This window comes from Chiloscyllium plagiosum, chromosome 32 (genome assembly GCF_004010195.1).
Source record: "Chiloscyllium plagiosum isolate BGI_BamShark_2017 chromosome 32, ASM401019v2, whole genome shotgun sequence".
NCBI classification, from domain to species: domain Eukaryota; kingdom Metazoa; phylum Chordata; class Chondrichthyes; order Orectolobiformes; family Hemiscylliidae; genus Chiloscyllium; species Chiloscyllium plagiosum.
Genome location: NC_057741.1, coordinates 16,711,111 through 16,734,795, shown reverse-complemented (window position 1 = coordinate 16,734,795; position 23,685 = coordinate 16,711,111). Strand labels below are relative to the sequence as shown.

The window sequence follows — 23,685 nt, the reverse complement described above, 5'->3', positions numbered from 1 at the left end:
CTTTGTCGACACCAGACTTAAATATCCCAATATTTCTGACCAGACTCCCATCCCCTGAAACGTCAGTTCATATAAAACTGCAGGGCCAATGGCCCATCTAACCTTTCAGTGTGGTGTGTGGCTTATTAATGTGTGCCTTTAAACTGTTTGGCATGGCTACACCAATGTGGTACCTTTAAGCCTGCCCTCGGCCTACTAGAAAATCTGCAGGCTGCTGCAAAGCTCCTCAGCTTAGGGGGAGCATAACGACTATCCTGTTTCCAAGGTTGTTCTTTTTACCACCCCAATCAGGCTCCCTTCCTGCCCAACTCCAACACAATGTTGGCCACCCTCCTAAATCGGTCCCTCCTTAGCCAGGCATCTGTCCTATCCTTCTAGCCCTGAAACACCATGGAAGGTTTATTCACAATAAACCCACTATATGTAGGGAACAAACCATAGTTCTCTAACATAAAAATGAGTTAGTAAACTGGCAGAAAGCTCTCTTTATGAAATACAGTAGCACCTCGACTTACGAACTTAATCCGTTCCGGGACCTGATCTGGAAATGAATCAATTTTTCCCATTGTTCGGCTAGCGTAAGAATGCTTGGATGGCTGTTCACAGCGCATGTGCCAAAGACAAACTGAGTGAGATCACGCGGGGCCGGAGAGCTTTTGCGTTCAACAAGCGCGTAGCAAAGCAGAACAATGAAACCACGTGGTCGCACACGGGCTTTTTGCGTTCGTACCTTGAATTTCGTACGTACGTTGAAGCAAAATATTACGTACAATCCTGTTCGTAAACCGATTTGTACATAAACGAGGTCGTTTGTATGTCGAGGCGCTATTGTATCATAAACACTTTCAGTAATACCACTCTACAATTTGCTTCAATTCTCTGTATGAGGGACGGTGAGGCTGAAAGGAAAATCTGCTTTGACCCTGCTCCTGATTGGTATCGAACCAATTGGAAAATATATGCATTTGTAGATATTTGACAGAACAAGACCAGCTTCAACAATAACTTATTTATAATTGCACCTTTTACATACAAAAGGTATGTTTACATTATAGGTGAAATTACAAAGCAAAGTATAACATTGGGCCAAAAAATAAGATATGAGGCCAGATGGCTAAATGTTTTAAAAAGTAAGGTGGAGAGGTGTCAGAGATGGAATTCTAGAGCTTTGTAACCAACCATGCAGCAATTATAACTGGGAATGCACAAGAATCTAGAATTAAAAGGAGCACACATATCTCAGAGGATTGTGGGGTTGGAGAGGGTTTCAGAGATACGGAGGAGCAAAGCCACATTGGGATTTGAAAACAAAGATGAGAATTTTAAAAGCAATCCATTCCTGTTTATCAGCACCAGCAGGAAGAGCAGGAACTTGGACCAGGGGCCTGTCAGGAGCAGTGAGTCACTGATTTGAGTCTTATATCTGACATCAGAGAGCAGAGGTTTCTGGGAAAGGAGGGACTTTTTCTTTATTTCCCTCCAGCTATATAAGTGAGTGTTTTCTAAAACCGAGACCCTACCTTTGTAGGGCCTCCGACCCATCAAGCTCCTCTAACCTTAATCACCAGGGACACATCAGGTAAGCTTCTCTTCTTTTTTACTTTCCGAATACTGCAGGTAGTGAAGAAGGCTAATAGCATGCTGGCCTTCATAACAAGAGGAATTGAGTATAGAAGCAAAGAGGTACTTCTGCAGCTGTACAGGGCCCTGTTGAGACCACACCTGGAGTACTGTGTGCAGTTCTGGTCTCCAAATTTGAGGAAAGACATTCTGGCTATTGAGGGAGTGCAGCATAGGTTCACGAGGTCAATTCCTGGAATGGCGGGACTACCTTACACGGATAGACTGAAGCGACTGGGCTTGTTTACCCTTGAGTTTAGAAGACTGAGAGGGGATCTGATTGAGACATATAAGATTATGAAAGGATTGGACACTCTGGCAGCAGGAAACAGGTTTCCGCTGATGAGTGAGTGCCGAACCAGAGGACACAACTTAAAAATACGGGGTAGACCATTTAGGACAGAGATGAGGAGAAACTTCTTCACCCAGAGAGTGGTGGCTGTGTGGAATGCTTTGCCCCAGAGGGCAGTGGAGGCCCAGTCTCAGGATTCATTTAAGAAAGAGTTGGATAGAGCTCTCAAAGATAGTGGAATCAAGGGTTATGGAGATAAGGCAGGAACAGGATACTGATTAGGAATGATCAGCCATGATCATATTGAATGGCCTACTCCTGCATCTATGGTCTATAAGGGGATTAGCAGGGATGGCAGTGCAGGGAGAGGAATGACATTTCATTAGTGTCCCATCCAAGTACATCTGCAGGAAGTGCACCCAACTCTTGCTCCTCCAAAACCACATTAGGGAACGGGAACGGGAGCAGGAGCTGGATAAACTTTGGATCATTCAGGAGGCAGAGGCTGTGCTAGATAAGAGATACAGGGAAGTAGTTACTCCTCAGCACGAAGAAAGCTGGGTAACTGTTCGAAGGGGGAAAAACCATTCAGTGCAGTGATCCCTGTGGTCGTTCCCCTGAAAAACATGTATACCGTTTTGGATACTGTTGGGGGGGTACGACTTACCAGGGGTATGCAGTGGGGTGCAGGTCTCTGGCACAGAGCCTGTCCCTGGTTGCACAGGAGGGAAAGGAGGAGAGTGTGTTAGTCATTGGGGAACTCAATGGTTAGAGAGTCAGATAGAAGGTTCATTGGGAATGAACGAGACTCACGGTTGGTGTTACCTCCCAGGTGCCAGGGTCAGTGATGTCTCAGATCGTATCTTTGGGGTTCTGAAGGGAGAGGGTGACCAGCCTCAAGTCATGGTCCACGTAGGTACCAATGACATAGGTAGAAAGAGGGATAGGGATGTAGGGCAGGATTTCAGGGAGCTAGGGTTGAAGCCAAGTGCTAGAACAAAGAGTTGTAGCTGAGTGCTAGAACAAAGAGTTGTTAGCTCTGGTTTGTTACCCTTGCCAAGGAACAGGGGGAGATATCAGCTAAACACGTGGCTGCAGGGATGGTGCAGGAGGGAGGGTTTCAGGTACATGTATAATTGGGGCTCATTCTGCAGAAGGTGGGACCTCTAGAAACAGGAGGTCTTCACTTGAAGCAGAGGGGAAATAATATCCTGGATGGGAAATTTGCTAGTGATATTTTGGGTGGGTTTAAACGAGCTCAGAAGGGGGATGGGAACTGAGGTGTAGTTTCACTGTACATGAGAATGTGAGTAGGAAGCACAGGGACAGGATTTCATGGTCAGGAGTGTGCTGGCAGATTTGAAGTGCGCCAAGAGTATCCGGAATAAGATAGGTGAGCTAGCAGCATGGATAGGTACCTGGGACTTTGATGTTGTGGGCATTTTGGAGACATGGATACAGCAGGGTCATGAATGATGTTGCAGGTTCCAGGATTTAGAAGGCAGTAAAAGAGGGGGTTGGGTGGCCTCGTTAGTCAAGGACAGTATAACGGTGGCTGAAAGAACTTTTGTCGAAGACCCCCCTACTCAGGTGATATGGGCTGAGGTTAGAAACAGGAGAGAAGAGGTCACACTGCTGGGAGCTTTTTTTTAAAAATAGGCCTCACATAGTTCCAGGGATGTGGAGGAGAGATCGGCAAAACGATTCTGGGTAGGAGTGAAAGGAACAGGGTGGTCATTATGGGGGACTTTAACTTCCCCAACATTGACTGGCAATGCTATAACTCTAGTACATCAGGTGGATCCGTTTTTGTCCAATGTGTGCAGGAGAGTTTCCTGATACAGTATGTCAAAGGGCCGACAAGAGGGGAGGCCACACTGGATCTGGTGCTTGGTAATGAACCAGACCAGGTGTTTGATTTAGTGGTAGGTGAGCACTTTGGAGAGAGTGACCATAACTCAGTTAAGTTTAGCGATGGAAAGGGATAGGTACATGCCACAGGGCAAGAATTATAGATGGGGTAAGGGCAATTATAAATGTGATAGGGCAAGACTTAGGAGGCATAGAATGGGGTAGCAAAATGCAGGGGATGGGTACAGTTGAAACGTGGAGCTGGTTTAAGGAACAGATATTGCGTGTCCTTGATAGGTATGCCCCTGTCAGGCAGGGAGGAAGCGATAAGGCAAGGGAACCGTGGTTTACTAAAGAAATTGCATCTCTTGTTAAGCGGAAGAAAGAGGCTTATGTGACGTTGAGACGAGATGGTATAGATGAGGTGATGGAGAGTTACAGATTAGCTAGGAAGGATTTAAAGAAAGAGTTAAGAAAAGCAATGAGGGGACATGAGCTGTCTTTAGCAGGTAGAATGAAGGAGAACTCTAAAGCTTTCTATAGGTATGTGAGGAACAAAAGGATGACTAGGGTAGGAATAGGGCCAAAGACAGAAATGGGAAGTTGTGTGTGGACCCTGTGGAATTTGGAGAGGTGCTAAATGAATATTTCTCAACTGTTTTCACTCTCAAAAAGGAGACTATTGTAGAGGAGAAGAATGAGATACGGGATATTAGACTAGAAAGGATCGAGGTTGGTAAGGTAGAGGTGTTATCAATTCTAGAAGTAGACAAGTCCCCTGGGCCGGATGGGATTTATTTGAGGATTCTCTTGGAAGCTAGGGAGGTGGTGTTGTAGCCTTTGGCTTTGATATTTGAATTATCATTGTCTACAGGTTTAGTAGAGAGGACTGGAGGATTGTAAATGTTGTGCCCTTGTTCAAGGAGGCCACAGGGATGACCCAGGTAATTATAAACCAGTCAGCCTTACTTCTGTTGTAGGAAAAGTTTTGGAAAGGATTATAAGAGATAGGGTTTATTATCATTTAGCAAGAAATAATTTGATTTCAGATAGTCAACATGGTTTCGTCAAGGGCCGATCACGTCTCACAAACCTCAGTTTTTTTGAGCAGGTGACCAAGCTTGTGGACAAGAGTAGGGCAGTTGATGGACTTGAGTAAATCCTTTAATAAGGTTCCACATGGTAGGCTGTTCAAGAAAACGCAGAGGCATGAGATTAAGGGTGATTTAGCAGTTTGGATTAGAAACTGGCTTTCTGTAAGAAAGCAGCGAGTGGTGGTTGATGGAAAATATTCAGCCTGGAGTCCGGTTACTAGTGGTGTGCCACAAGGATCTATTTTGGGACCACTGCTGTTTGTCATGTCATTTTTATAAATGACTTAGACACAGGCATAGGTGGATGGGCTAGTATGTTTGCAGATGACACTGAAGTCAGTGAAGTAGTGGACAGTTTGGAAGAATGTTGCAGGGGGACTTGGATAAACTGCAGAACTGGGCTGAAAGGTGGCATTTGGAGTTCAAAGCAGATAAATGTGAAGTGATTAACTTTAGGAAAAATAACAGGAAGGCAGAGTACTGGGTCAATGGAAAGATTCTTGGTAGTGTGGATGTGTTGAGAGATCCTGTACATTGACCCCTGAAAGTCGCCATCCAGGTTGATAGTGCTGTTAAGAAGGCATACCGTGTGTGTTAGGTTTTATTGGTAGAGGGATGGAGTTCCAGAGCTGTAATGTCATGCTGCAACCTTACAAAACGCTAGTACGGCCGCACTTGGAATATTGTGTCCAGTTCATTACAGGAAGGAGGTGGAAGCATTGGAAAAGGTGCAGAGGAGATTTACCAGGATGTTGCTTGGTCTGGAGGGAAGGTTTTATGAGGAAAAACTGAGAGATTGGAGTCTGTTCTCATTGGAGAGAAGGCGGCTAAGAGGGGATTTAATAGGGACATACAAGATGATCAGAGGATTAGATAGGGTAGACAGTGAAAGTCTTTTTCCAAGGATGATGACATCAGCTTGTACGAGGGGGCAGAGCTACAAGTTGAGGGGTGATAGATTTAAGACAGATGTCAGAAGCGGGTTCTTTACTCAGAGAGTGGTAAGGGTGTGGAATGCCCTGCCTGCCAATGTAGTTAACTCAGCCACATTTGGGACATTTAAACAGCCCTTGGCCCTTGGATAAGCACATGGATGATGATGGGATAGTGTAGGGGGATAGGCTTAGATTACTTCACAGGTCGGCGTAACATCAAGGGCCAAAGGGCCTGTTCTGCTCTGTATTGTTCTATGTTCTAAGACTTTGCTAGATGGGGAACCAATGGAGTTGAGTGAATACTTAAGTGATAGAGGAGAGTGCCTTGCTGTAAGTTAAGACATAGAAAGGAGTTCCAGATGAGCTCAAATGTACAGAGACCGAAACGTGGGAGACTAGACAGATGTGCGTTGGAATAATAAAGTAACAAAAGGCACAGATGAGGATTTTAGCAGTAGGTCTGCTGAAATCAGGAGAAGTGATATTATGGAGGGAGAATGGGCATTCTTTAGCCAGCACAAATGTGGTCAGAAGCTTATTGGTGTGTCAAGTGTGACTCCAAGGTTGCAAACAGATTGTCTTTATCACAGACTGTTGCCAAGGACATAGGTAGAAGACCATGGCTAGGGAGTGGAGTTTGGAAGGGATTTGAAAACAATGACTTCCAATTTCAAAGTATTTTTATTACTGCTAATCCAGTACTGGATATCAGATAAGCAGTCTGACGGTTTAACAACAGGGGAGGAGTCAAGAGATGCGGTAGTGGTGATGGTGGTGAGGTAGAGCTGGGTGTCGTCAGCATACATGTGAAAACTAATGCCATGCCTTTAGATCATGTCACTGAGGGGCCAAGGATGGATAACTTGGAGACACCAGAGGAAATGAGGTAGAGCAGGATGAGAAGCCACTGAATGCAATTTCCTGATTATGATTAGATAGATACAGGTAGGATCAGTGCCCCCTTAGCTGGGCAACAATGAGGAAGAGCTTGGATGAGGAAGATGCAGCCAACCACGTCAATGGTTACAAACAAGTCAAAACAGGCTCAGCTGTGATGTGGTCCATGGTTAAAAGTTTACTCAAAAGATTTTAATGAGGCTCATTGATACCTGCACCAATTCTTGATTAAAGTTGAAAAGCAAAAAAAAAGTCAAGCCTTTCAAGAGAGGAAGACAAAAAAAATTAGAAGAAAGTGGTTAATTACTTAATAAAACTGAAAATGTGTTTGAGAGTCTGTTTTTGTTCCTGCATGTGATTGTAACTGTGTATAAGGTACTTATTGTTGTACTGGCTGCCAAATACTAGTCCTCCCCTACTCTTTGTGATCTAGTGCAGTTCAGACTGGGTTATTGGGAACTGAGGCTATCGTTCTGAATGGCCAGAGTCATGGAAATGGCAGCGTTGCTCAGAATGTTTATCTAGACAAGGTCTTGCTCTTCTCCAGGAATGTTCTCAACTTGAAAACCCTGCTAATTATTTAACTTTAAAGAAAGAAAGAAAAACCCAAGATTGATTCATGCCTAACAAGACAGTTAATTAAGAAAAATGCAGTAAGAACATCCTTTTGATTTTTTTATTGATGATAAAACGAGAGTCTTAAAATGACCACACTGAAAGCTTAAGCACAATTTCATTTGGGTAAAATTGGAAGAAGGAAATCTTCAGTCAATTCTTCAGTGTTAATAGATATTATAAAACTTACTGTGCACGAAATATTCTTTCAAAATCAGGAGATCCTGTAACTGATGGTGGAGCAATTTTATACTTCTTCCTGGCACTTCCTACTTGCTTGGCAAAATGTGCTGCATATACAAGGGAAAGGTTATTTCAAAATGCAGAGCAGTATTAGAACAGTACAAATAAAGGGAGATATGCTGGGGCAAAGATTTAAACACATCGTATGAAAATACAAAAAACATAGATCATAGCATTCTCACAATCGAAAGTGTGGTGCTGGAAAAACACAGCAGGTCAGGCAGCATCCGAGGGGCAGGAGAACCGACATAAGTTCTTCATCAGGAACGAGGCTTGTGTGCCAGGGGGCTGAGATATAAATGGGAGGGGCAGGGGGTGGGGCTGGGGGGGAATGTAGCTGAGAATGCAATAGGTAGATGAAAGGCGGCGAGAAGGTTATAAGTCAGAAGAGAGTGGAGCAGAAAGACAATGGACAGGTCAAGAGGGAGGTGCTGAGTTGGAAGCTTAGGACTGGGATAAGGTGGGGGAGGGAAAATGTGGAAACTGGTGAAATCCACATTAATCCCATGTGGTTGCTGTGTCCCAAGGCAGAAGATGAGGCATTCTTCCTCTAGGCGGTTAAGGAGTGGCGGTGGAGGTGGCCAAGGACCTGCATGTCCTTAGTGGAGTGGGAGGGGGAGTTGAAGTGTTCAGCCACAGGGTGATAGGGTTGGTTTGTGCGGAAGGGTTAGTTAGTGTGGACGTTCCAGAGATGTTCTCTGAAATGTCCGCAAGTTGGCGTTCTGTCTCCCCGGTGTAGAGGACACCACATCTGGCGCAACAGATACGGTAGATAACGTTAGTGGAGGTTGACTCTGAGCTCTAGTACCTGCAGTTCTTACTTTCTCATAGCATTCTCAGTCTAATGAATGCTCCAAGCAATTCTTAATAAATTAAGTGGTCCAAAGGTCAAAAGTTCAAAACACAGCAGACTACTGCAAGTGATGGCATTGCCTGATGAGAAGCTAAAAGGCAGGATACAAGATTCACTGCTGGTGTGGGTTTTATAACCCATGTCATGTATGGAGGTTCATTCTCAGCAACACACTCCCAATTCATCCAGCTTTTCAAGCCAAATTAGACTTGGAGAAAAATGGATTAGACAGTTAATTCCTTTTGTCTTCAGCCTCGTATTTTCTTGTATACAGCTATTTATCACCTTGCAATAAACTTGCTGGTTCCATAAACCTTTCCTGATGTTTTGAGGAACAAAGATCAGAAGAGAGTCATCAGGTCATAGTAATATACAGCATAGAAACAGACCGTTCAGTCCAACCCGTCCATGCTGATCAGATATCTGATATATATCTAGTCTCACTTCCCAGCATTTGACCCATATCCCTCTAAACCCCACCTATTCATATACCCATCCAGATACCTTTTAAAATGTTGTAATCGTACCAGCCTCCACCACTTCCTCTGGAAGCTCATTCCAGATAGGCACCACCCTCTGCATGAAATAGGTCCCCCTTAGGTCTCTTTTAAATCTTTCCCCTCTCACCCTAAACCTATGCCCTCTAGTTCTGGAGTCCCCCAACCTTGGGGAAAAGACCATACATATAGTTAACCTATCCATACATTCCATAATTTTGTAAACCTCTATAAGGTCACCCCTCAGCCTCCGATGCTCCAGGGAAAACAGCCCCAGCCTGTTCAGCCTCTCCCTATAGCTCAAACCCTCCAACCCTGGCAACATCCTTGTAAATAGTTTCTGAACTCTTTCACGTTTCACAATATCCTTGCTACAGCAGGGAGACCAGAATGCACACAATACCCCAAAACTGGCAGAACCAACGACCTGTACAGCCACAACATGACCTCCCAACGTCTTTACTCAATGCACCTACCATGACCTCCCAATGTCTTTACTCAATGCACCTACCAAGAAAGGAAAGCATACCAAACACCTTCTTCACTATCCTGTCTACCTGCGATTCCACATTCAAGGAACTATGAATCTGCACCCCAAGGTCTCTTTGTTCAGCAACAATCCCCAGGACCTAACCATTGCCTTTCCAAAATGCAGCACCTCACATTTATGCATTTTAAGACCAGCATCTCCTCCTCTATAATATGGACATTTTTCAAGATGTTACCATCTATTTCCCCACATTCTGTCTTTCATATCTTTCTCCACAGTTAAAACTGATGCAAAATACTCATTTAGTATCCCATCCATCTCCTGCAGTTCCACATGTAGGCAGCCTTGCTGATCTTTAACAGGTACCTATTCTTTCTCTAGCTATCCTTTTGTCCTTGATCTATTTGTAGAATCCCTCTGGATTCTCCTTAACTGTACTACCAAACCTATCTCACGTCTCCTTTTTGCCCCCCTGACTTCCCTCTCAAGTATACTCTTACTGCCTTTATACCCTAAGGAGTCACTCGATCTATCTTGTCTATACCTGACATTTGCTTCCTTCTTTTTCTTGACCAAAACCTCAATTTCTCTAGTCATCCAGCATTCCCTACACCTACCAGCTTTCCCTTTCACCCTAACAGGAATATACTGGTCTCTGGACTCCTGTTATCTCATTTTTGAAGGGTTCCCATTTTCCAGCTGACCATTTATCTGTGAACATCTGCCCCCAATCAATGTTTGAAAGTTCTTGCCTAATACCGTCAAAATTAGCCTCCCTCTAATTTAGAACTCCAACTTTTAGATCCGGTCTATCCTTTTCCATTATTATTTTAAAACTAATACAATTATGATCGCTGGCCCCAAAGTGCTCCCCACTGACACCTCAGTCACCTGCTCAGCCTTAAGTCCCAAGAGTAGGTCAAGTTTTGCACCTTCTCTAGTAGGTACATCCACATACTTAAATTTTCTTGTACACACTAATTCCTCTCCATCCAAGCTATTAACGCAATGGCAGTCCCAGTCTATGTTTGGAAAATTAAAATCCTCTACCATAACCACCCTATTATTCTTACAGATAACTGAGATCTCCTTATACGTTTGTTTCTCAATTTCCCACTGACTATTAGGGTGTCTATAATACAATCCCAATAAGGTGATCATCCCCTTCTTATTTTTCAGTTCTACCCAAATAAAGTCCCTGGAGGTATTCCCAGGAATATCCTGAGTACAGCAGTAATGTTATCCTTAGTCAAAAACGCCACGCCCGATCCTCGTTCTATCTTTCCTATAGCATCTATACCCTGGAACATTAAGCTGCCAATCCTGCCCATCCCTGCGTCACATCTCTGTAATTGTAAGAGATAAGCTCAACTCCGTTCTGTCACTGATGTTCCTTTTAGTGGACCAATGCACAGTCAAGTCACAGAATCAATAGCTTAAATCAGAGAGATGAGCTCCACTGACATAAATTGTAGAGCCCAGATTAATAAATAGCAAGTGAGCTTCCTCGTTTACATATTTCGGTATTAAATCAAGCACTTTCCATCCAATTTTCTCCCCAACCCATCTTCTCCCAAACTGGGTAACTTGCTCTGTATCAGAAATATTGGCTGTCTGACACTGACTGCTATCAACCTACCATCCTTTGTGACTCCAGTTATACTACAAACTATACTGGTCCATATAACATGAGGGAGCCACAGTTAATTCCGGTCCTGTCCTCACCTATGTACTATATATGTACATTTCCAACAGGGGTCACTGCTTAACAAACACAAGCAGATAGCTTGGTTTAATACTCTCTCTCCCAGGGTTGAAAAATCTAAATTGTATTCACACCCACTGTTGCCCAAGAGACCAACTAATCCAGCACACATGCAACTAAATTTGTGGCGTTCCTAACCAGTTCTAAATCAGTAGCGTGACAGGTGTGAATTTATCTACTGATCATTCTACAAATATGATGGAAAGAGAAAATGCATATCATCCGAGAGGTCAATTGCATTGTACTATACTGGAGTACACACCTAATGGAGATTACTCTTCATATAATCTACCTAGGGCCTCTAGTGGTTAAAATTTGGTACTACAATAATATGCAAACAGCATAAAACATTTTGACAAGAAATCACAGAAACTGTGACACATTCATTTTTACACACACAGTTTCCTGACTTGAACTTATTCACGTTTAGGACAGGGAGTTTGGGACATCCTGTTTTTGACTACTTTTGCACAGAAATATTTTGTGGTTTCCTTAGAACAGGAGAAAAGTGAAGCTGCAGGTTTGAAAATGAAAAATCCTTTGTTTCATTTCAGATTTCTACAAACTCAATTTCTATAAAAATCAGCTCATATTTCCATCATCAGAGACCCGATAAGGCAGAATCCATTTTGCCTTTTATTGTTCTCGAATTTGAAGTGCTTCAGTTTTCCACAGCTATCTTCAATTGTCAAAGACAAATTATTTATACCTTAGCTCAGATGTCAACCACCACATGACTTGGTAACATACCTTCACACTTGGCTGCAAGCGTCTCTCTCTCTCGCTCTAGATTTACTTACTGATTCTCCATGTTTTCTGTGGGATTTCTTTGTTATCTGGCACAGTTTGTTTCTATTTTCTTTTAAGAGATATGATCTAATATTATACATTTAGTCTCAACATGTCAAATATAGCTTCGTGTCAGCAGAAACAGTCTAATTACATTGATTACTCAAATCTATGCCACTGGTGTTACAGTGGGTTACTGGCTGTCCCAGCAGGCTACCAGATGATACAAACTGATGTGGCAGATGACAGTCGTCCAATGTTTGACTGGTGCACATTGCTGATTCCAACCAGAGAGCAGATAGGCAACTGCTAGGGATCAAGTGGTGGGGGTACATGCAGTACTGTATAACTCAATCAGCACTTGGTACCCTCAAAGACATTGTTTGAGGACCTGATGGGATCCTTTACACCCAAAGTTGATCTAGATTCATCCACAAGAAAGAAAATTCCTATGATGAGATCCGTGGAGGGATTCTTGTATTTGAATGGATATCTTACGAGTCTACTTGGAAAGAGAAGGAGATGAGAATGATAAGTACTTGTATATGAACATCGCTCCAAATAAACCTTGAAAACACTACCATATGTCATTCTAGTATAAGGTCACAAAGATCCTCATCTCAAAGAAAGTAATGTCATTTGATATATAGGGAGTTAACTTCAAAATACAAGGAGTGGCTATAAAACCACAACTAATGCAGCTGGCAAAGCAGTGTTAATGGGTTGTGAACTTACTCCACCAACATTAAATATTACCCTTTACTCAATCATGTCATAATCCAGCAACAAAAATCTTTTGTATGGAATTATTGAAGGTTTTATGCTGCGAGTTTAGTATGAACTAGACAATTGCTCACCTAATACAATGAACTGACAATATATCGAATCACACATTGAAGATCATGGGATTACTGCTCCAAATTGCTCACAGAGGACTCAATCTCTACTAAGGTACGGCTTAATATTTTCCCTATAAGAAGGAAAATCATTCAGAGGAAGATTATTAGGATTATGTAAGATATGTAACATGGAGATAGGTGATTCAGCCCAATTAGTCCATAACAGTGTTTTGTGTTCTGCTACAGCCTCCTCCCATCATTCCTGATCTAAATCTATCATTGAAACCCTCTGTTTCCTTCTGCTTATATTGTTACTAATCTTTGGGTACCAATCTGAGTGCCCAATTGCTGCACACTAGTGATAAATTGCCATTACCAGCATTCTGAAAGCAGACATTAAAACCAGCCCCCTCCCGCCCCCAAAAACAGAGTACAATAATTCAAAGACTTCCAAGAATCAAAATTCTCAATGCATTCAATTGGACAGTAACGTGATACTTCCACCACTACCAATAAATGGAATCCCAATCACAGTTATGTCACCATGTGAAGACACTACCAAGGAACCAATTGCTGTCCAGAGTGTCCATTAGGAAGATATGTAAGTCTTGCAGAAATTTCACTGATGAATTCCCTTGCAAAGACCTAGCCAATGAAAGTGAAGACAATGAGGATTTTACAGTCTTGAAACAAGATGACAAAATCATCTAAAATAATAATTAGATAATTATATAATTAATCACATTGAAGTTAAACAGTGAATTAGAACAAGTCCAGAACTAGAGGACATAGGTTTAGGGCGAGAGGGGAAAGATATAAAAGAGACCTAAGGAGCAACTCTGTCACACAGAAGGTGGTACGTGTATGGAACGAGTTGCCAGCGGAAGTGGTGGAGGCTGGTACAATTGCAACATTTAAAAGGCATTTGGATGGGTATATGAAAAGGAAGGGTTTGGAGGGATATGGGACTAGATTGGGTTGGGATGTCTGGTCAGCATGGACGAGTTCGACTAAAGGGTCTGTTTCCGTTCTGTACATTTCTATGACTATGTGAAGAAAATGTCCTTATTTAAAGAACTATGTACACTTAGTATGGTCTTTCAGCCAAAGATTGTCCGACATCCTCATTGTGCAACCCCCAATCCTTGCCCCAACATCCATTATTTGAAGTCAGGTAATGTCCCAGGTGACATTTGCCAACTGGCTCACATCAGAGTTTAAACAGAGGCTTCTCATTTATACGGTGCAGCTATTCACAATAAACCTGCTAATGCAATGAGGCAGCCCAACACATTGTACAGATTTAACACTAATGATCTCACTGGAGGAAATACTTTGGAACAGTTACTGAGTCCAAAAACACTGTCATTAATTCTGATCATTATTCCTAACATTTAATTTTCACCATATTATTTCAGCGACCTCCACACTTTGAACTCAGTATTTTCCTCAACGGAGGTCCTGATTTTACTTATTAAGCAGCAAGACAAATAGAAAAAAAAGTCAGCAAAACAAATACAAAAAACCTTAGCGAATCGGAAGCGATGAAAATCTTAAAGAGGTGCGACTCCTCAGCAGAAGGAATGGAGTGGGTGATTCTGAAATGAAGTTTAAATAGTATAAGTCTTACACTGTGCTGGTGTGACCAAACAGCAAGAGATATCAAACTGAAAGAGATGCAACTGGCTTGCTTTTGCCTCCTAATTGGGAAAGCTTTTCATTTGTTTCCATACAACAGGACAAATCTAATATAAAATGTTATTTGTAGCCTCACATTCCAAAGATTTCAACATATTTTGCCGATTGGAAATTTCTGACAAAACATAGATAAAATTTTCTTTTTCCTACAATGAATTTCTGTCCTGGATGTAATGTACTCTTATTGCCCTTATCCTGCCCCTAGCACAAACCAATGGCATAGGGATGAATTCATTCATTGTTCCATCTCACATTGAGTCTACTTTATTTCTAAACCTTTGGCTCAGCTACTAAGTGGAAGCCTACACTCCTCAGGAGCAACAGCACTAGGGTCCCCCAAAATGCCATAGAAACGTACGTATGGATCAGAAAACCAGTAAGCCAGATCAACCTTTCTCTATTTTAGGTTTTTAACTCGTCACAAACCTGGTCTTCAAGCTGAGGAAGACTCTCATCCATATTCCATCCAGTATATGAAAGGGTCAGCATTTTCTCTGCTTCAGACGCAGGCGTGTCTGGGCTCAACTCCTTTTGCTCTCCAACCCTCCGCTAGCTGCAGAATCAACCACAATGCTGCGGATCTGGAATCATATGGAGACCTGACCAGGTAAGGATTTCCTTCCCAAATGGGAAGTCGTGAATGAAGTGGCTTTAATAACAATCAACTGTGGTTACATGGTCACTATTAGGCTGGCTTTTGGTTTATTCCAGCTCCAGGTCGGCCAGAGTAGTTGGGCTTGTGGATCTTGGGGAGCAGGTAGAACCAGGCAGTGTGAGGCTGGGGGACTATGAGGATGGAGGCAGTGGAGGGGAGATCACTGGAGGTGAGGAGGTCACAGATGGTGTGGGTGATAGTGGCCTGATGGGCCATGATGGGATTGTGGTCAAGAGGAAGGTAGGATATGGTATCAGAGAGCTGACTTTTGGCCTCTGTGCTGCAGAGGTCCATCCTCCAGACTACCACCATCCTGCCTTTGTCAGCAGGTTTACTGGCGAAACAGCGATTGGTGCGGAGAGAATGGTGCGCTGCATGTTTGGAGGGGGTGAGGTTGGAATGGGCGAGGGGGGGTGGAAAATCAAAGTTGCTGATGTCGCGTCCAGGGCAGACAAGAGGCGAGGAGCAAGTATCCAAGTGGAAGAGGAAGGATGGAGATGGGGTCCTCAGAGGGAGGTTGGGAGTCTTCATCAAAGAAGGAGGCACAGAGGTGATGGAAAAAGAGCTCCATATCATGGTGGGCACCAAACTCGCTAAGGTGGGGGCATAAACGTGAGCCCTTTACTGAGGACAGATCATTCTGCCTCAGGGAGTTCAAGGTTGGGGGGATGGTGAATATGTGGCAAGGCTCCAGGCTGGGGTTCTGCGGCAGTCTCGAGGAGGCACCCGATGTGGTCTTCTCTATATCAGTGAGACTAAACGTAAACTAAGGGCACATTTCATTGAGCATCTCAGCCAGATCAGTGAGGACCAGCCGGACCTCCCAGTCACTGCCCATTTAAATTCCCTTTCCCACACCCTCTCCAACATGTCCATCCTCTGCCTCTTCTATTGCCATAGTGAATCAGACTGCAAATTGGAGAAGCAACACCTCATATTCCACCTGGGCAGCCTACAGCTCGGAGGACTCAACACTGAGGTCTCTAATTTCAAATTACCTTTCCACCCATCCCCCATTCCCTTTCCAGCCCTGCCTCCTCCCTTCCATTCCACCTACCAATCCTTCCTTTCAGCTACCAACCAGATTCATTCTTCCCAATAGCCTACCAGGTCATACCTACCCGCTGTGTTCACCCAACACTACTCCACCCTTCTCCCCACCAGTAACCCTGCCCACCCACCTTCCCCTTTATCTGCAGCTCTCCAGGCCTGAAGGAGGGTTATACCCAAAATGTCAACTTGCCCACTTACTGAGGCTGCCTGGCTTGCTGTGCTCTCCCAGCCTCCTGCCTGTCCCTCCTGATGCTGGCTGGCTTGCTGTAATCTCCCAGCCTCCTGCCTGTCCCCCCTGATGCTGCCTGGCTTGCTGTGTTCTCCCAGCCTCCTGCTTTTCCTTTTAAGTGGTGTCTTGTGACAATACAGCTGGTGAGTCAGCCCATTGTACCCACAGAGTTTCAAAAATGCTATTCCATCTATCCATTTCCCATAGTTCTCTATTTGTTTTATCTTTTCAGAACTTATCCAATTCCTTTCTGAAAAGAACTGCTGAATCTTTTTCTGTCAAAGTATTGCAGCTCACAAACAACTGTGAACAGACTTCTGCCTGAAACGTGGATTTTCCTGCTCCTCGGCCTGACCTGTTTTGCTTTTCCAGCACCACAATCTCCACTACAAACACAAATGTCTGCCCATGGCCTCCTATTCATTTGCCAATAATTCTAATAGATATCCTGCCGCAATTGCTTCTATTTATTCAATCAAAACTGGGTATTCCCCCACCACCAAGACACCAATCAAATCTAAACTGCAGCAGCATCTTGAACTTCCCTCAGGCCTACTGCTATAAAGTACATTTCCACTGCACCTTCTCCAAAATTTCATATCCCACCAAACGTGTAGGACCTAGAATTGGACAGTGCGTTAGTTGAGATGTAAAGTTGTTTAAATGTATGTAGTTTAGCACAACTTCCTGCATTCATATCATATTCCAGATTAAACTGCCCTCTGCCTTCCATTCAGGATCGTCCACTGCCTTTAACCTTTCACCAACTGGAAGAGATAGGAATTACCTCAAGGGGTTCAAGACAAGGGGACGAAAAACAAAACCCGTTGAAGCTGTTCCTCATTATCCGAATAAAACATGTAGAATTTAACTGGAATTCATGTGGCAGTGTTCCGAGCTCACTGGCACGGTCAAAGGTAGGCTAGAGTACAGCAGGGAGTGGGCATTTCAACAGGAACCATAGGAAATGGGGAATGATACCTGTTACACATACAAAACCAACGCCTTACCCTGCTGGACGACAGATAACAGTGAAACAACAGCTAACAAGACATAATCCTTCGCCATGACTCCAAACAACCTGGAAGAACCAGGGAACAACAACAGGAACAGTCGGGGAGGAGGGTGGGGAATGGTAATTTAGCTCCGCCCATGAGGTGCAGTCTCAGCTCCTGCTGTACGTGAATGTGATAGACTCTGCTTCATCACCTGGGGGCGGGGGCAGAGCTTACTGATCAAATCATTCAGACATTGTAGACGTGGTTAAATAAACCATCAGAGGTGAGGAAAGGCCTGTACAGAAAACCTGTTTGTTAAGCATGATGGTTCATCAGCGTAGTCTTCTCTCATTCCTTCCCATGAATTTTACTCGTTCTGTTGAAATGATTGATGCTGGCTTCACACTTTGAAAGCGGTGATCGGAGACTGGGATTGTGTCTCGGTTTTACTTTCCCGTTATAAAGCCATGACTGTTTTATAAAGTCCTGTCTGAATTCCATTCCCACTGAAACTGAACTGCAGCTTACTCTTAGCTGGTCACTTGCAGATTAAAATCTTTTTTTTTCCCTCACGCTGCAAACGATTCAACTTGGGAGATAATTTACAAACCTAAATAGCCTTTATTTTGGTGTAGATTTAAATCCTTATATTGTTTTTTAAAACTATGTTCACTATCAAATGAACAAAATCTAGTGAAGAAACGCCTAGTTTCTATATAAAATAAAAGTTTCTCTTTTTTTGAAAAAGAACTACTCTATATCACATTCTGCAGCAACATCTAGTGATTTACAGAGGAACTGCACCATGTCTCTTTAGCCCTTTATCCCAAGTTTCAAAGACTTCTCAGACCCTTGATATCCATGGACTGGTCAGGATGGACAAGGACTAAGGAATAAAAACAGAAATTGCTGCCGGAGAAGGCAATGTTTACGTTTAGGAATCTGGCGAGTCTTGATCAGAACCGAATTTCTCCAGCAATCTCTGTTTTTGTTTCAGATCTCCAGTAACCACAGCTCATTTTGTTATTTTTATGATTAAGATTTAGCTTATGGTCCACTCTCCTTCCCGCCCTCCCCCATAATTGTCTTAATGTCTTTGTATGTGTCCAATTCAGGCTAAATTAGAGACATATTTTAACTTTTACTTTATTCCTATCTTTTTTTAAACTCAGCTGAAAATGTGTTGCTGGAAAAGCGCAGCAGGTCAGGCAGCATCCAGGGAACAGGAGTATCGACGTTTCGGGCATAAGCCCTTCTTCAGGAGAAGGCCTTATGCCCGAAACGTCGATTCTCCTGTTCCCTGGATGCTGCCTGACCTGCTGCGCTTTTCCAGCAACACATTTTCAGCTCTGATCTCCAGCATCTGCAGACTTCACTTGCTCCTTTTTTTAAACTCACCCATTCATGTTGTAAAAGCCAAGCACAAAATGTGTTCTAAATCTGTACTAATTTGTACCCATCCTTTGACATTCAACAGCATTACTGTTGCTGAATTCCCCAACATCAACATCCTGGGGATTATTGTTAACCAGAAACTGAATTGGACTAGCTATAGGACTACTGTGGCTACAAGAGCAAGTCAGACACTAGGAATCCTGCAGCAAATAGCTCACTCCTGCATAGGTTTAAGGTAAAAGGGGAAAGATATAAAAGGACCTAAGGGGCAATGTTTTCACACAGAGGGTGGTGCATGTATGGAATGAGCTACCACAGGAAGTGGTGGAGGCTGATACAGTTACAACATTTAAAAGGCATCTGGATGGGTATATAAATAGGAAGGGTTTAAAGGGACATGGGTCTAGGTTAGAGTGGTGCTGGAAAAGCACAGCAGGTCAGGCAGCATCCGAGGAGCAGGAAAATCGACCTTTCAGGCAAAAGCCCTTCATTAGGAATAGAGCTCTATTCCTGATGAAAGGCTTTTGCCTTAAACGTCGATTTTTCTGCTCCTCGGATGCTGCCTGACCTGCTGTGCTTTTCCAGCACCACTCTAATCTAGACTCTGGTTTCCAGCATCTGCAGTCCTTGTTTTTACCTTTAAAGGGACATGGCCCAAATAGGATTAGATTAATTTAGGGTACCTGTCGGTGCGGACGAGTTGAACCAAAGGGTCTGATTCCATGCTATACAACTCTGACTCAATGACTCGACTATAAGGCAAAATGCAGAAGTACACTTTCACTTTCTAAACAGTCAAATGTGTGACAGACACTCTGGTAAAATTTATGAAACAGACATGTTGGAAATTCAGCAATTGCAGCAGAGTATAACTTGAGAAATAGTGCAGATTGGTGAAGGTTAGATTAGATTACTTACAGTGTGGAAACAGGCCCTTCGGCCCAACAAGTCCACACCGACCCGCCGAAGCGTAACCCACCCAGACCCATTCTCCTACATTTACCCCTTCACCTAACACTACGGGCAATTTAGCATGGCCAATTCACCTAACCCCTGCACATTTTTGGATTGTGGGAGGAAACCGGAGCACCCGGAGGAAACCCACGCAGACACGGGGAGAATGTGCAAACTCCACACAGAGAATCGCCTGAGGCGGGAATTGAACCCGGGTCTCTGGCGCTGTGAAGCAGCAGTGCTAACTGCTGTGCTACCGTGCCGCCCACTAAAGTGTTGACTAATAAGGATGGGATTCAGCATAAAATTACTATACAGTTTTTTTTGCAAAAATATGTTTTGTTTGCGAAATAAAAGTAGGTATCAAACTACTTTAAAATGGACAATATGGAAAATGCAGTCATATACAATTTTTCATTGTACATATAATCAATTCAATTTAAATACCTGATATTTAATATGTGCATTCATTGATAAGTATACTGCCCAAGGATGTTATATAAGTTACCAGACCCTTAGTGTACAATGAATGAAAGACTTCTAAAGCCCTAGGACCTGATCAGGTGTACCCTTGAACTCTGTGGGAAGCTAGGGAAGTGATTGCTATGCCCCTTGCTGAGATATTTTTATCATTGTTAGCCACAGGTGAGGTGCTGGAAAACCAGAGGTTGGCTAATGTGGTACCGCTGTTTAAGAAAGGTGGTAAGGAACAGCCAGGGAACTATAGACCAGTGAGTCTGACATCGGTGGTGGGCAAGTTGTTGGAGGGAATCCTGAGGGATAGGATTTACACGTACTTGGAAAGGCAAAGACTCGTTAAGGATTGTCAACATGGCTTTTTGCGCGGGAAAGCATGTCTCACAAACTTGATTGAGTTTTTTGAAGTAACAAAGAGGAATGATGAGGGCAGAGCAGTGGGCATTATCTATTATATGGACTTCAGTAAGGTGTTTGACAAGGTTCTCCATGGCAAACTGGTTAGCAAGGTTAGAACACATGGAATACTGGAAGAGCTAATCATTTGGATACAGAACTGGCAGAGGGTGATGGTGGATGGTTGCTTTTCAGACTGGAGGCCTGTGGCCAGTGATGTGCCACAAGGATTGGTGCTGGGTCCACACTTTTTGTCATTTACATAAATGATTAGGAGGTATGGTTAGTAAGTTTGCAGATGACACCAAAATAGGTGGTGTAGTGGACAGTGAAGAAGGCTACAGAGACTAGGAGAAAGTGAAAACTGCAGATGCTGGAGATCAGAGTCAAAAAGTGTGGCACTGGAAAAGCACAGCAGGTCAGGCAGCATCCGAGGAGCAAGAGAGTCGATAGTTCGAACATAAGCCCTTCATCAGTGAAGAAGATTACCTCAGAGTACAACAGAATTTTGATCAGCCGAACCAATAGGCCAAGAAGTGGCAGGTGGAGTTTAATTTAGGAAAATGTGAGCTGCTGCATTTTGGAAAGGCAAATCAGAGCAGGACTTATACACTTAATGGTGAAGTCCTGGGGTGTGTTGCTGAACAAAAAGACCTTGGAGTGCAGGTTCATAGCTCCTTGAAAATGGAGTCAGAGGTAGATAGGATAGTGAAGAAGGCATTTAGTATGCTTGCCTCTATTGAGTGTAGGAGTTGGGAGGTCACGTTGCGACTGTAGAGGACATTGGTTAGGCCACTATTGGAATGCTACATTCAATTCTGGTAGGCCTGATGTAGCAAGGATGTTGTGAAACTTGAAAAGGTTCAGTAAAAATTTGCGAGGATGTTGCCAGGGTTGGAGTTTGCGCTATGAGAGGCTGAGTAGGTGCGGCTTATGGATCAGTACTTGGAACTACAATGTTGTGGCAATTACAGAGACATGATGTCACAGGAACAGGAATGGTTGTTGGATGTTCCAGGGTTTAGATGGTTCAAAAGGAATTGGGGAGGGGGTGTGATGAGGTGGGGGGGGGAGCGGCATTGCTAATCAGTGATAGTATCACAGCTACAGAAAGGGAGGTCTTTGAGGAGGGTTTGTCTACAGAGTCAGTATAGGTGGAAGTAGGAACAGGAAAGGAGCAGTCATTTTATTGGGAGTTTTCTACAGACCTCCCAATAGCAACAAAGAATACAGAGGAGCAGATTGGGAGGCAGGTTTTGGAAAGGTGCAGAAGTAACAGGGTTGTTGTCATGGATGATTTTAACTTCCCTAATGTTGATTGGAACCTCCTTAGTTCAAATAGTTTGGATGGAACAATGTTTGTCAGGTGTCCAGGAAGGATTCTTGACTCAATGTGTAGAGAGGCTGACTAGAGGGGAGACCATATTGGATTTGGTGATTGGCAACAAACCAGGCCAGTTGTCAGATCTCTGGGTGGGAGAGATAATGATCACAACTCCTTGACCTTTACTGTAGTCCTGGAGAGGGATAGAAGCAGATGGTTTGGGAAAGTATTTAATTGGGGGAGGAGGAATTACAATGCTATTAGGCAGGAACTAGGACACCTAAATTGGAAACAGATGTTCTCAGGAAAATGCAGGACAGAAAGATGGAGGTTGGTTAGGGAGCACTTGCTGCAAGTGCTGGACAGGTTTGTCCAACTGAGGCAAGGATGGGCTGGTAGGGTGAAGGAACCTTGGGTGACAAGGGATGTAGAACATCTAGTCATGAGGAAGAAGGAAGTTTACTTAAAGTTGTGGAGGCACGGATCAGACAGGACACTACAGGGTCACAAGGTAGCCAGGAAGGAACTGAAGAATAGACTTAGGAGAGCTAGAAGGGGGCATGAGAAAGCTTTAGTGGGTAGGATTAAGGAAAAATCCAAGGTAAAATACACTTATGTGAGGAGCAAAAGGATGGCCAGATTGAGGGTAGGGCCGATCAGGGACAGTGGAGAGAACTTGTGCCTGGAGTCGGAGGAGGTGGGGGAGGTCCTTAATGAACACTTTGCATCAGTATTCACTACTGAGAGGGACCTTGTCGTTTGTGAGGACAGCATGAAACAGGCTGATATACTCAAACAGTTTGACATTAAGAAGGAGTTGTGGTAAAAAGTTTGAAAAATGTAAAGATAGATATTAGAACATAATAGTACAGCACAGTACAGGCCCTTCAGCCCTCAATGTTGTGCCGAGTATCTATCTTAATCTAAGATTAACCTTACCTACACACCCCTCAATTTATTGCCGTCCATGTGCTTGTCCAGCAGTCGCTTAAATGTCCGTAATGTCTTTGACTCTACTACCACTGCTGGCATTGCACCCCCACACCCATCACTCTCTGCATGAAGAACCAACCTCTGACATCTCCCCTATACCTTCCTCCAATCACTTCATAATTATGAACCTTCGTGATAGCCATTTCAGCCCTAGAGAAAAGTGTCTGGCTATTTAGTCTATATATGCCTCTCATTACCTTGTACACTTTTATCAAGTCACCTCTCTTTCTTCTCTCCAGTGTGAAAAGTCTGAGCTCACTCAACTTCTCAACATGCCCTCCAATCCAGGCAGCATCCTGGTAAATCTCCTCTGCACCCTCTCTAAAGCATCTACATTTTTTCTACAATGAGGCAACCAGAACTGGACACAATATTCCAAATGTGGTCTAATCAGGGTTTTATAGAGCTGCGGCAAAACCTCGTGGCTCTTAAACTCAATCCCCCTATTAATGAAAGCCAAAACACCGTATGCCTTCTTAACAACCCTATCAACTTGGGTGGCAACTTTGAGGGATCTATCTACATGGACTCTAAGATCCTGCTGTTCCTCCACACTGCCAAGAATCCGGTCTTTAACCCTATTTTCAGAATTCAAATTCAACCTTCCAAAATGAATCACTTCGCATTTGTCCAGATTGAACTCCATCTGCCACATCTCAGCCCAGCTATGCATCCTGTCAATGTTATGTTGCAACCTACAACAGCCCTTGACACTAGCTACAACATTACCAAC

General features: G+C 43.5%; 1 protein-coding gene across 1 annotated transcript in view; it reads right to left on the bottom strand.

Moving 5' to 3' along the window:
- mgst2 (microsomal glutathione S-transferase 2) overlaps positions 1-17,594 on the bottom strand; it is a 49,419-nt gene extending 31,825 nt beyond the window's left edge. Inside the window, exons 1-2 of the mRNA XM_043674109.1 lie at positions 17,426-17,594; positions 7,495-7,594 (exon numbers count right to left, since the gene is read on the bottom strand). Of these exons, the coding sequence (XP_043530044.1) occupies positions 7,495-7,594; positions 17,426-17,483 (158 nt within the window). The 5' untranslated portion in view covers positions 17,484-17,594. The remainder of the gene's footprint in view (positions 1-7,494; positions 7,595-17,425) is intronic.
- Between the last annotated feature and the right edge of the window lie 6,091 nt (positions 17,595-23,685).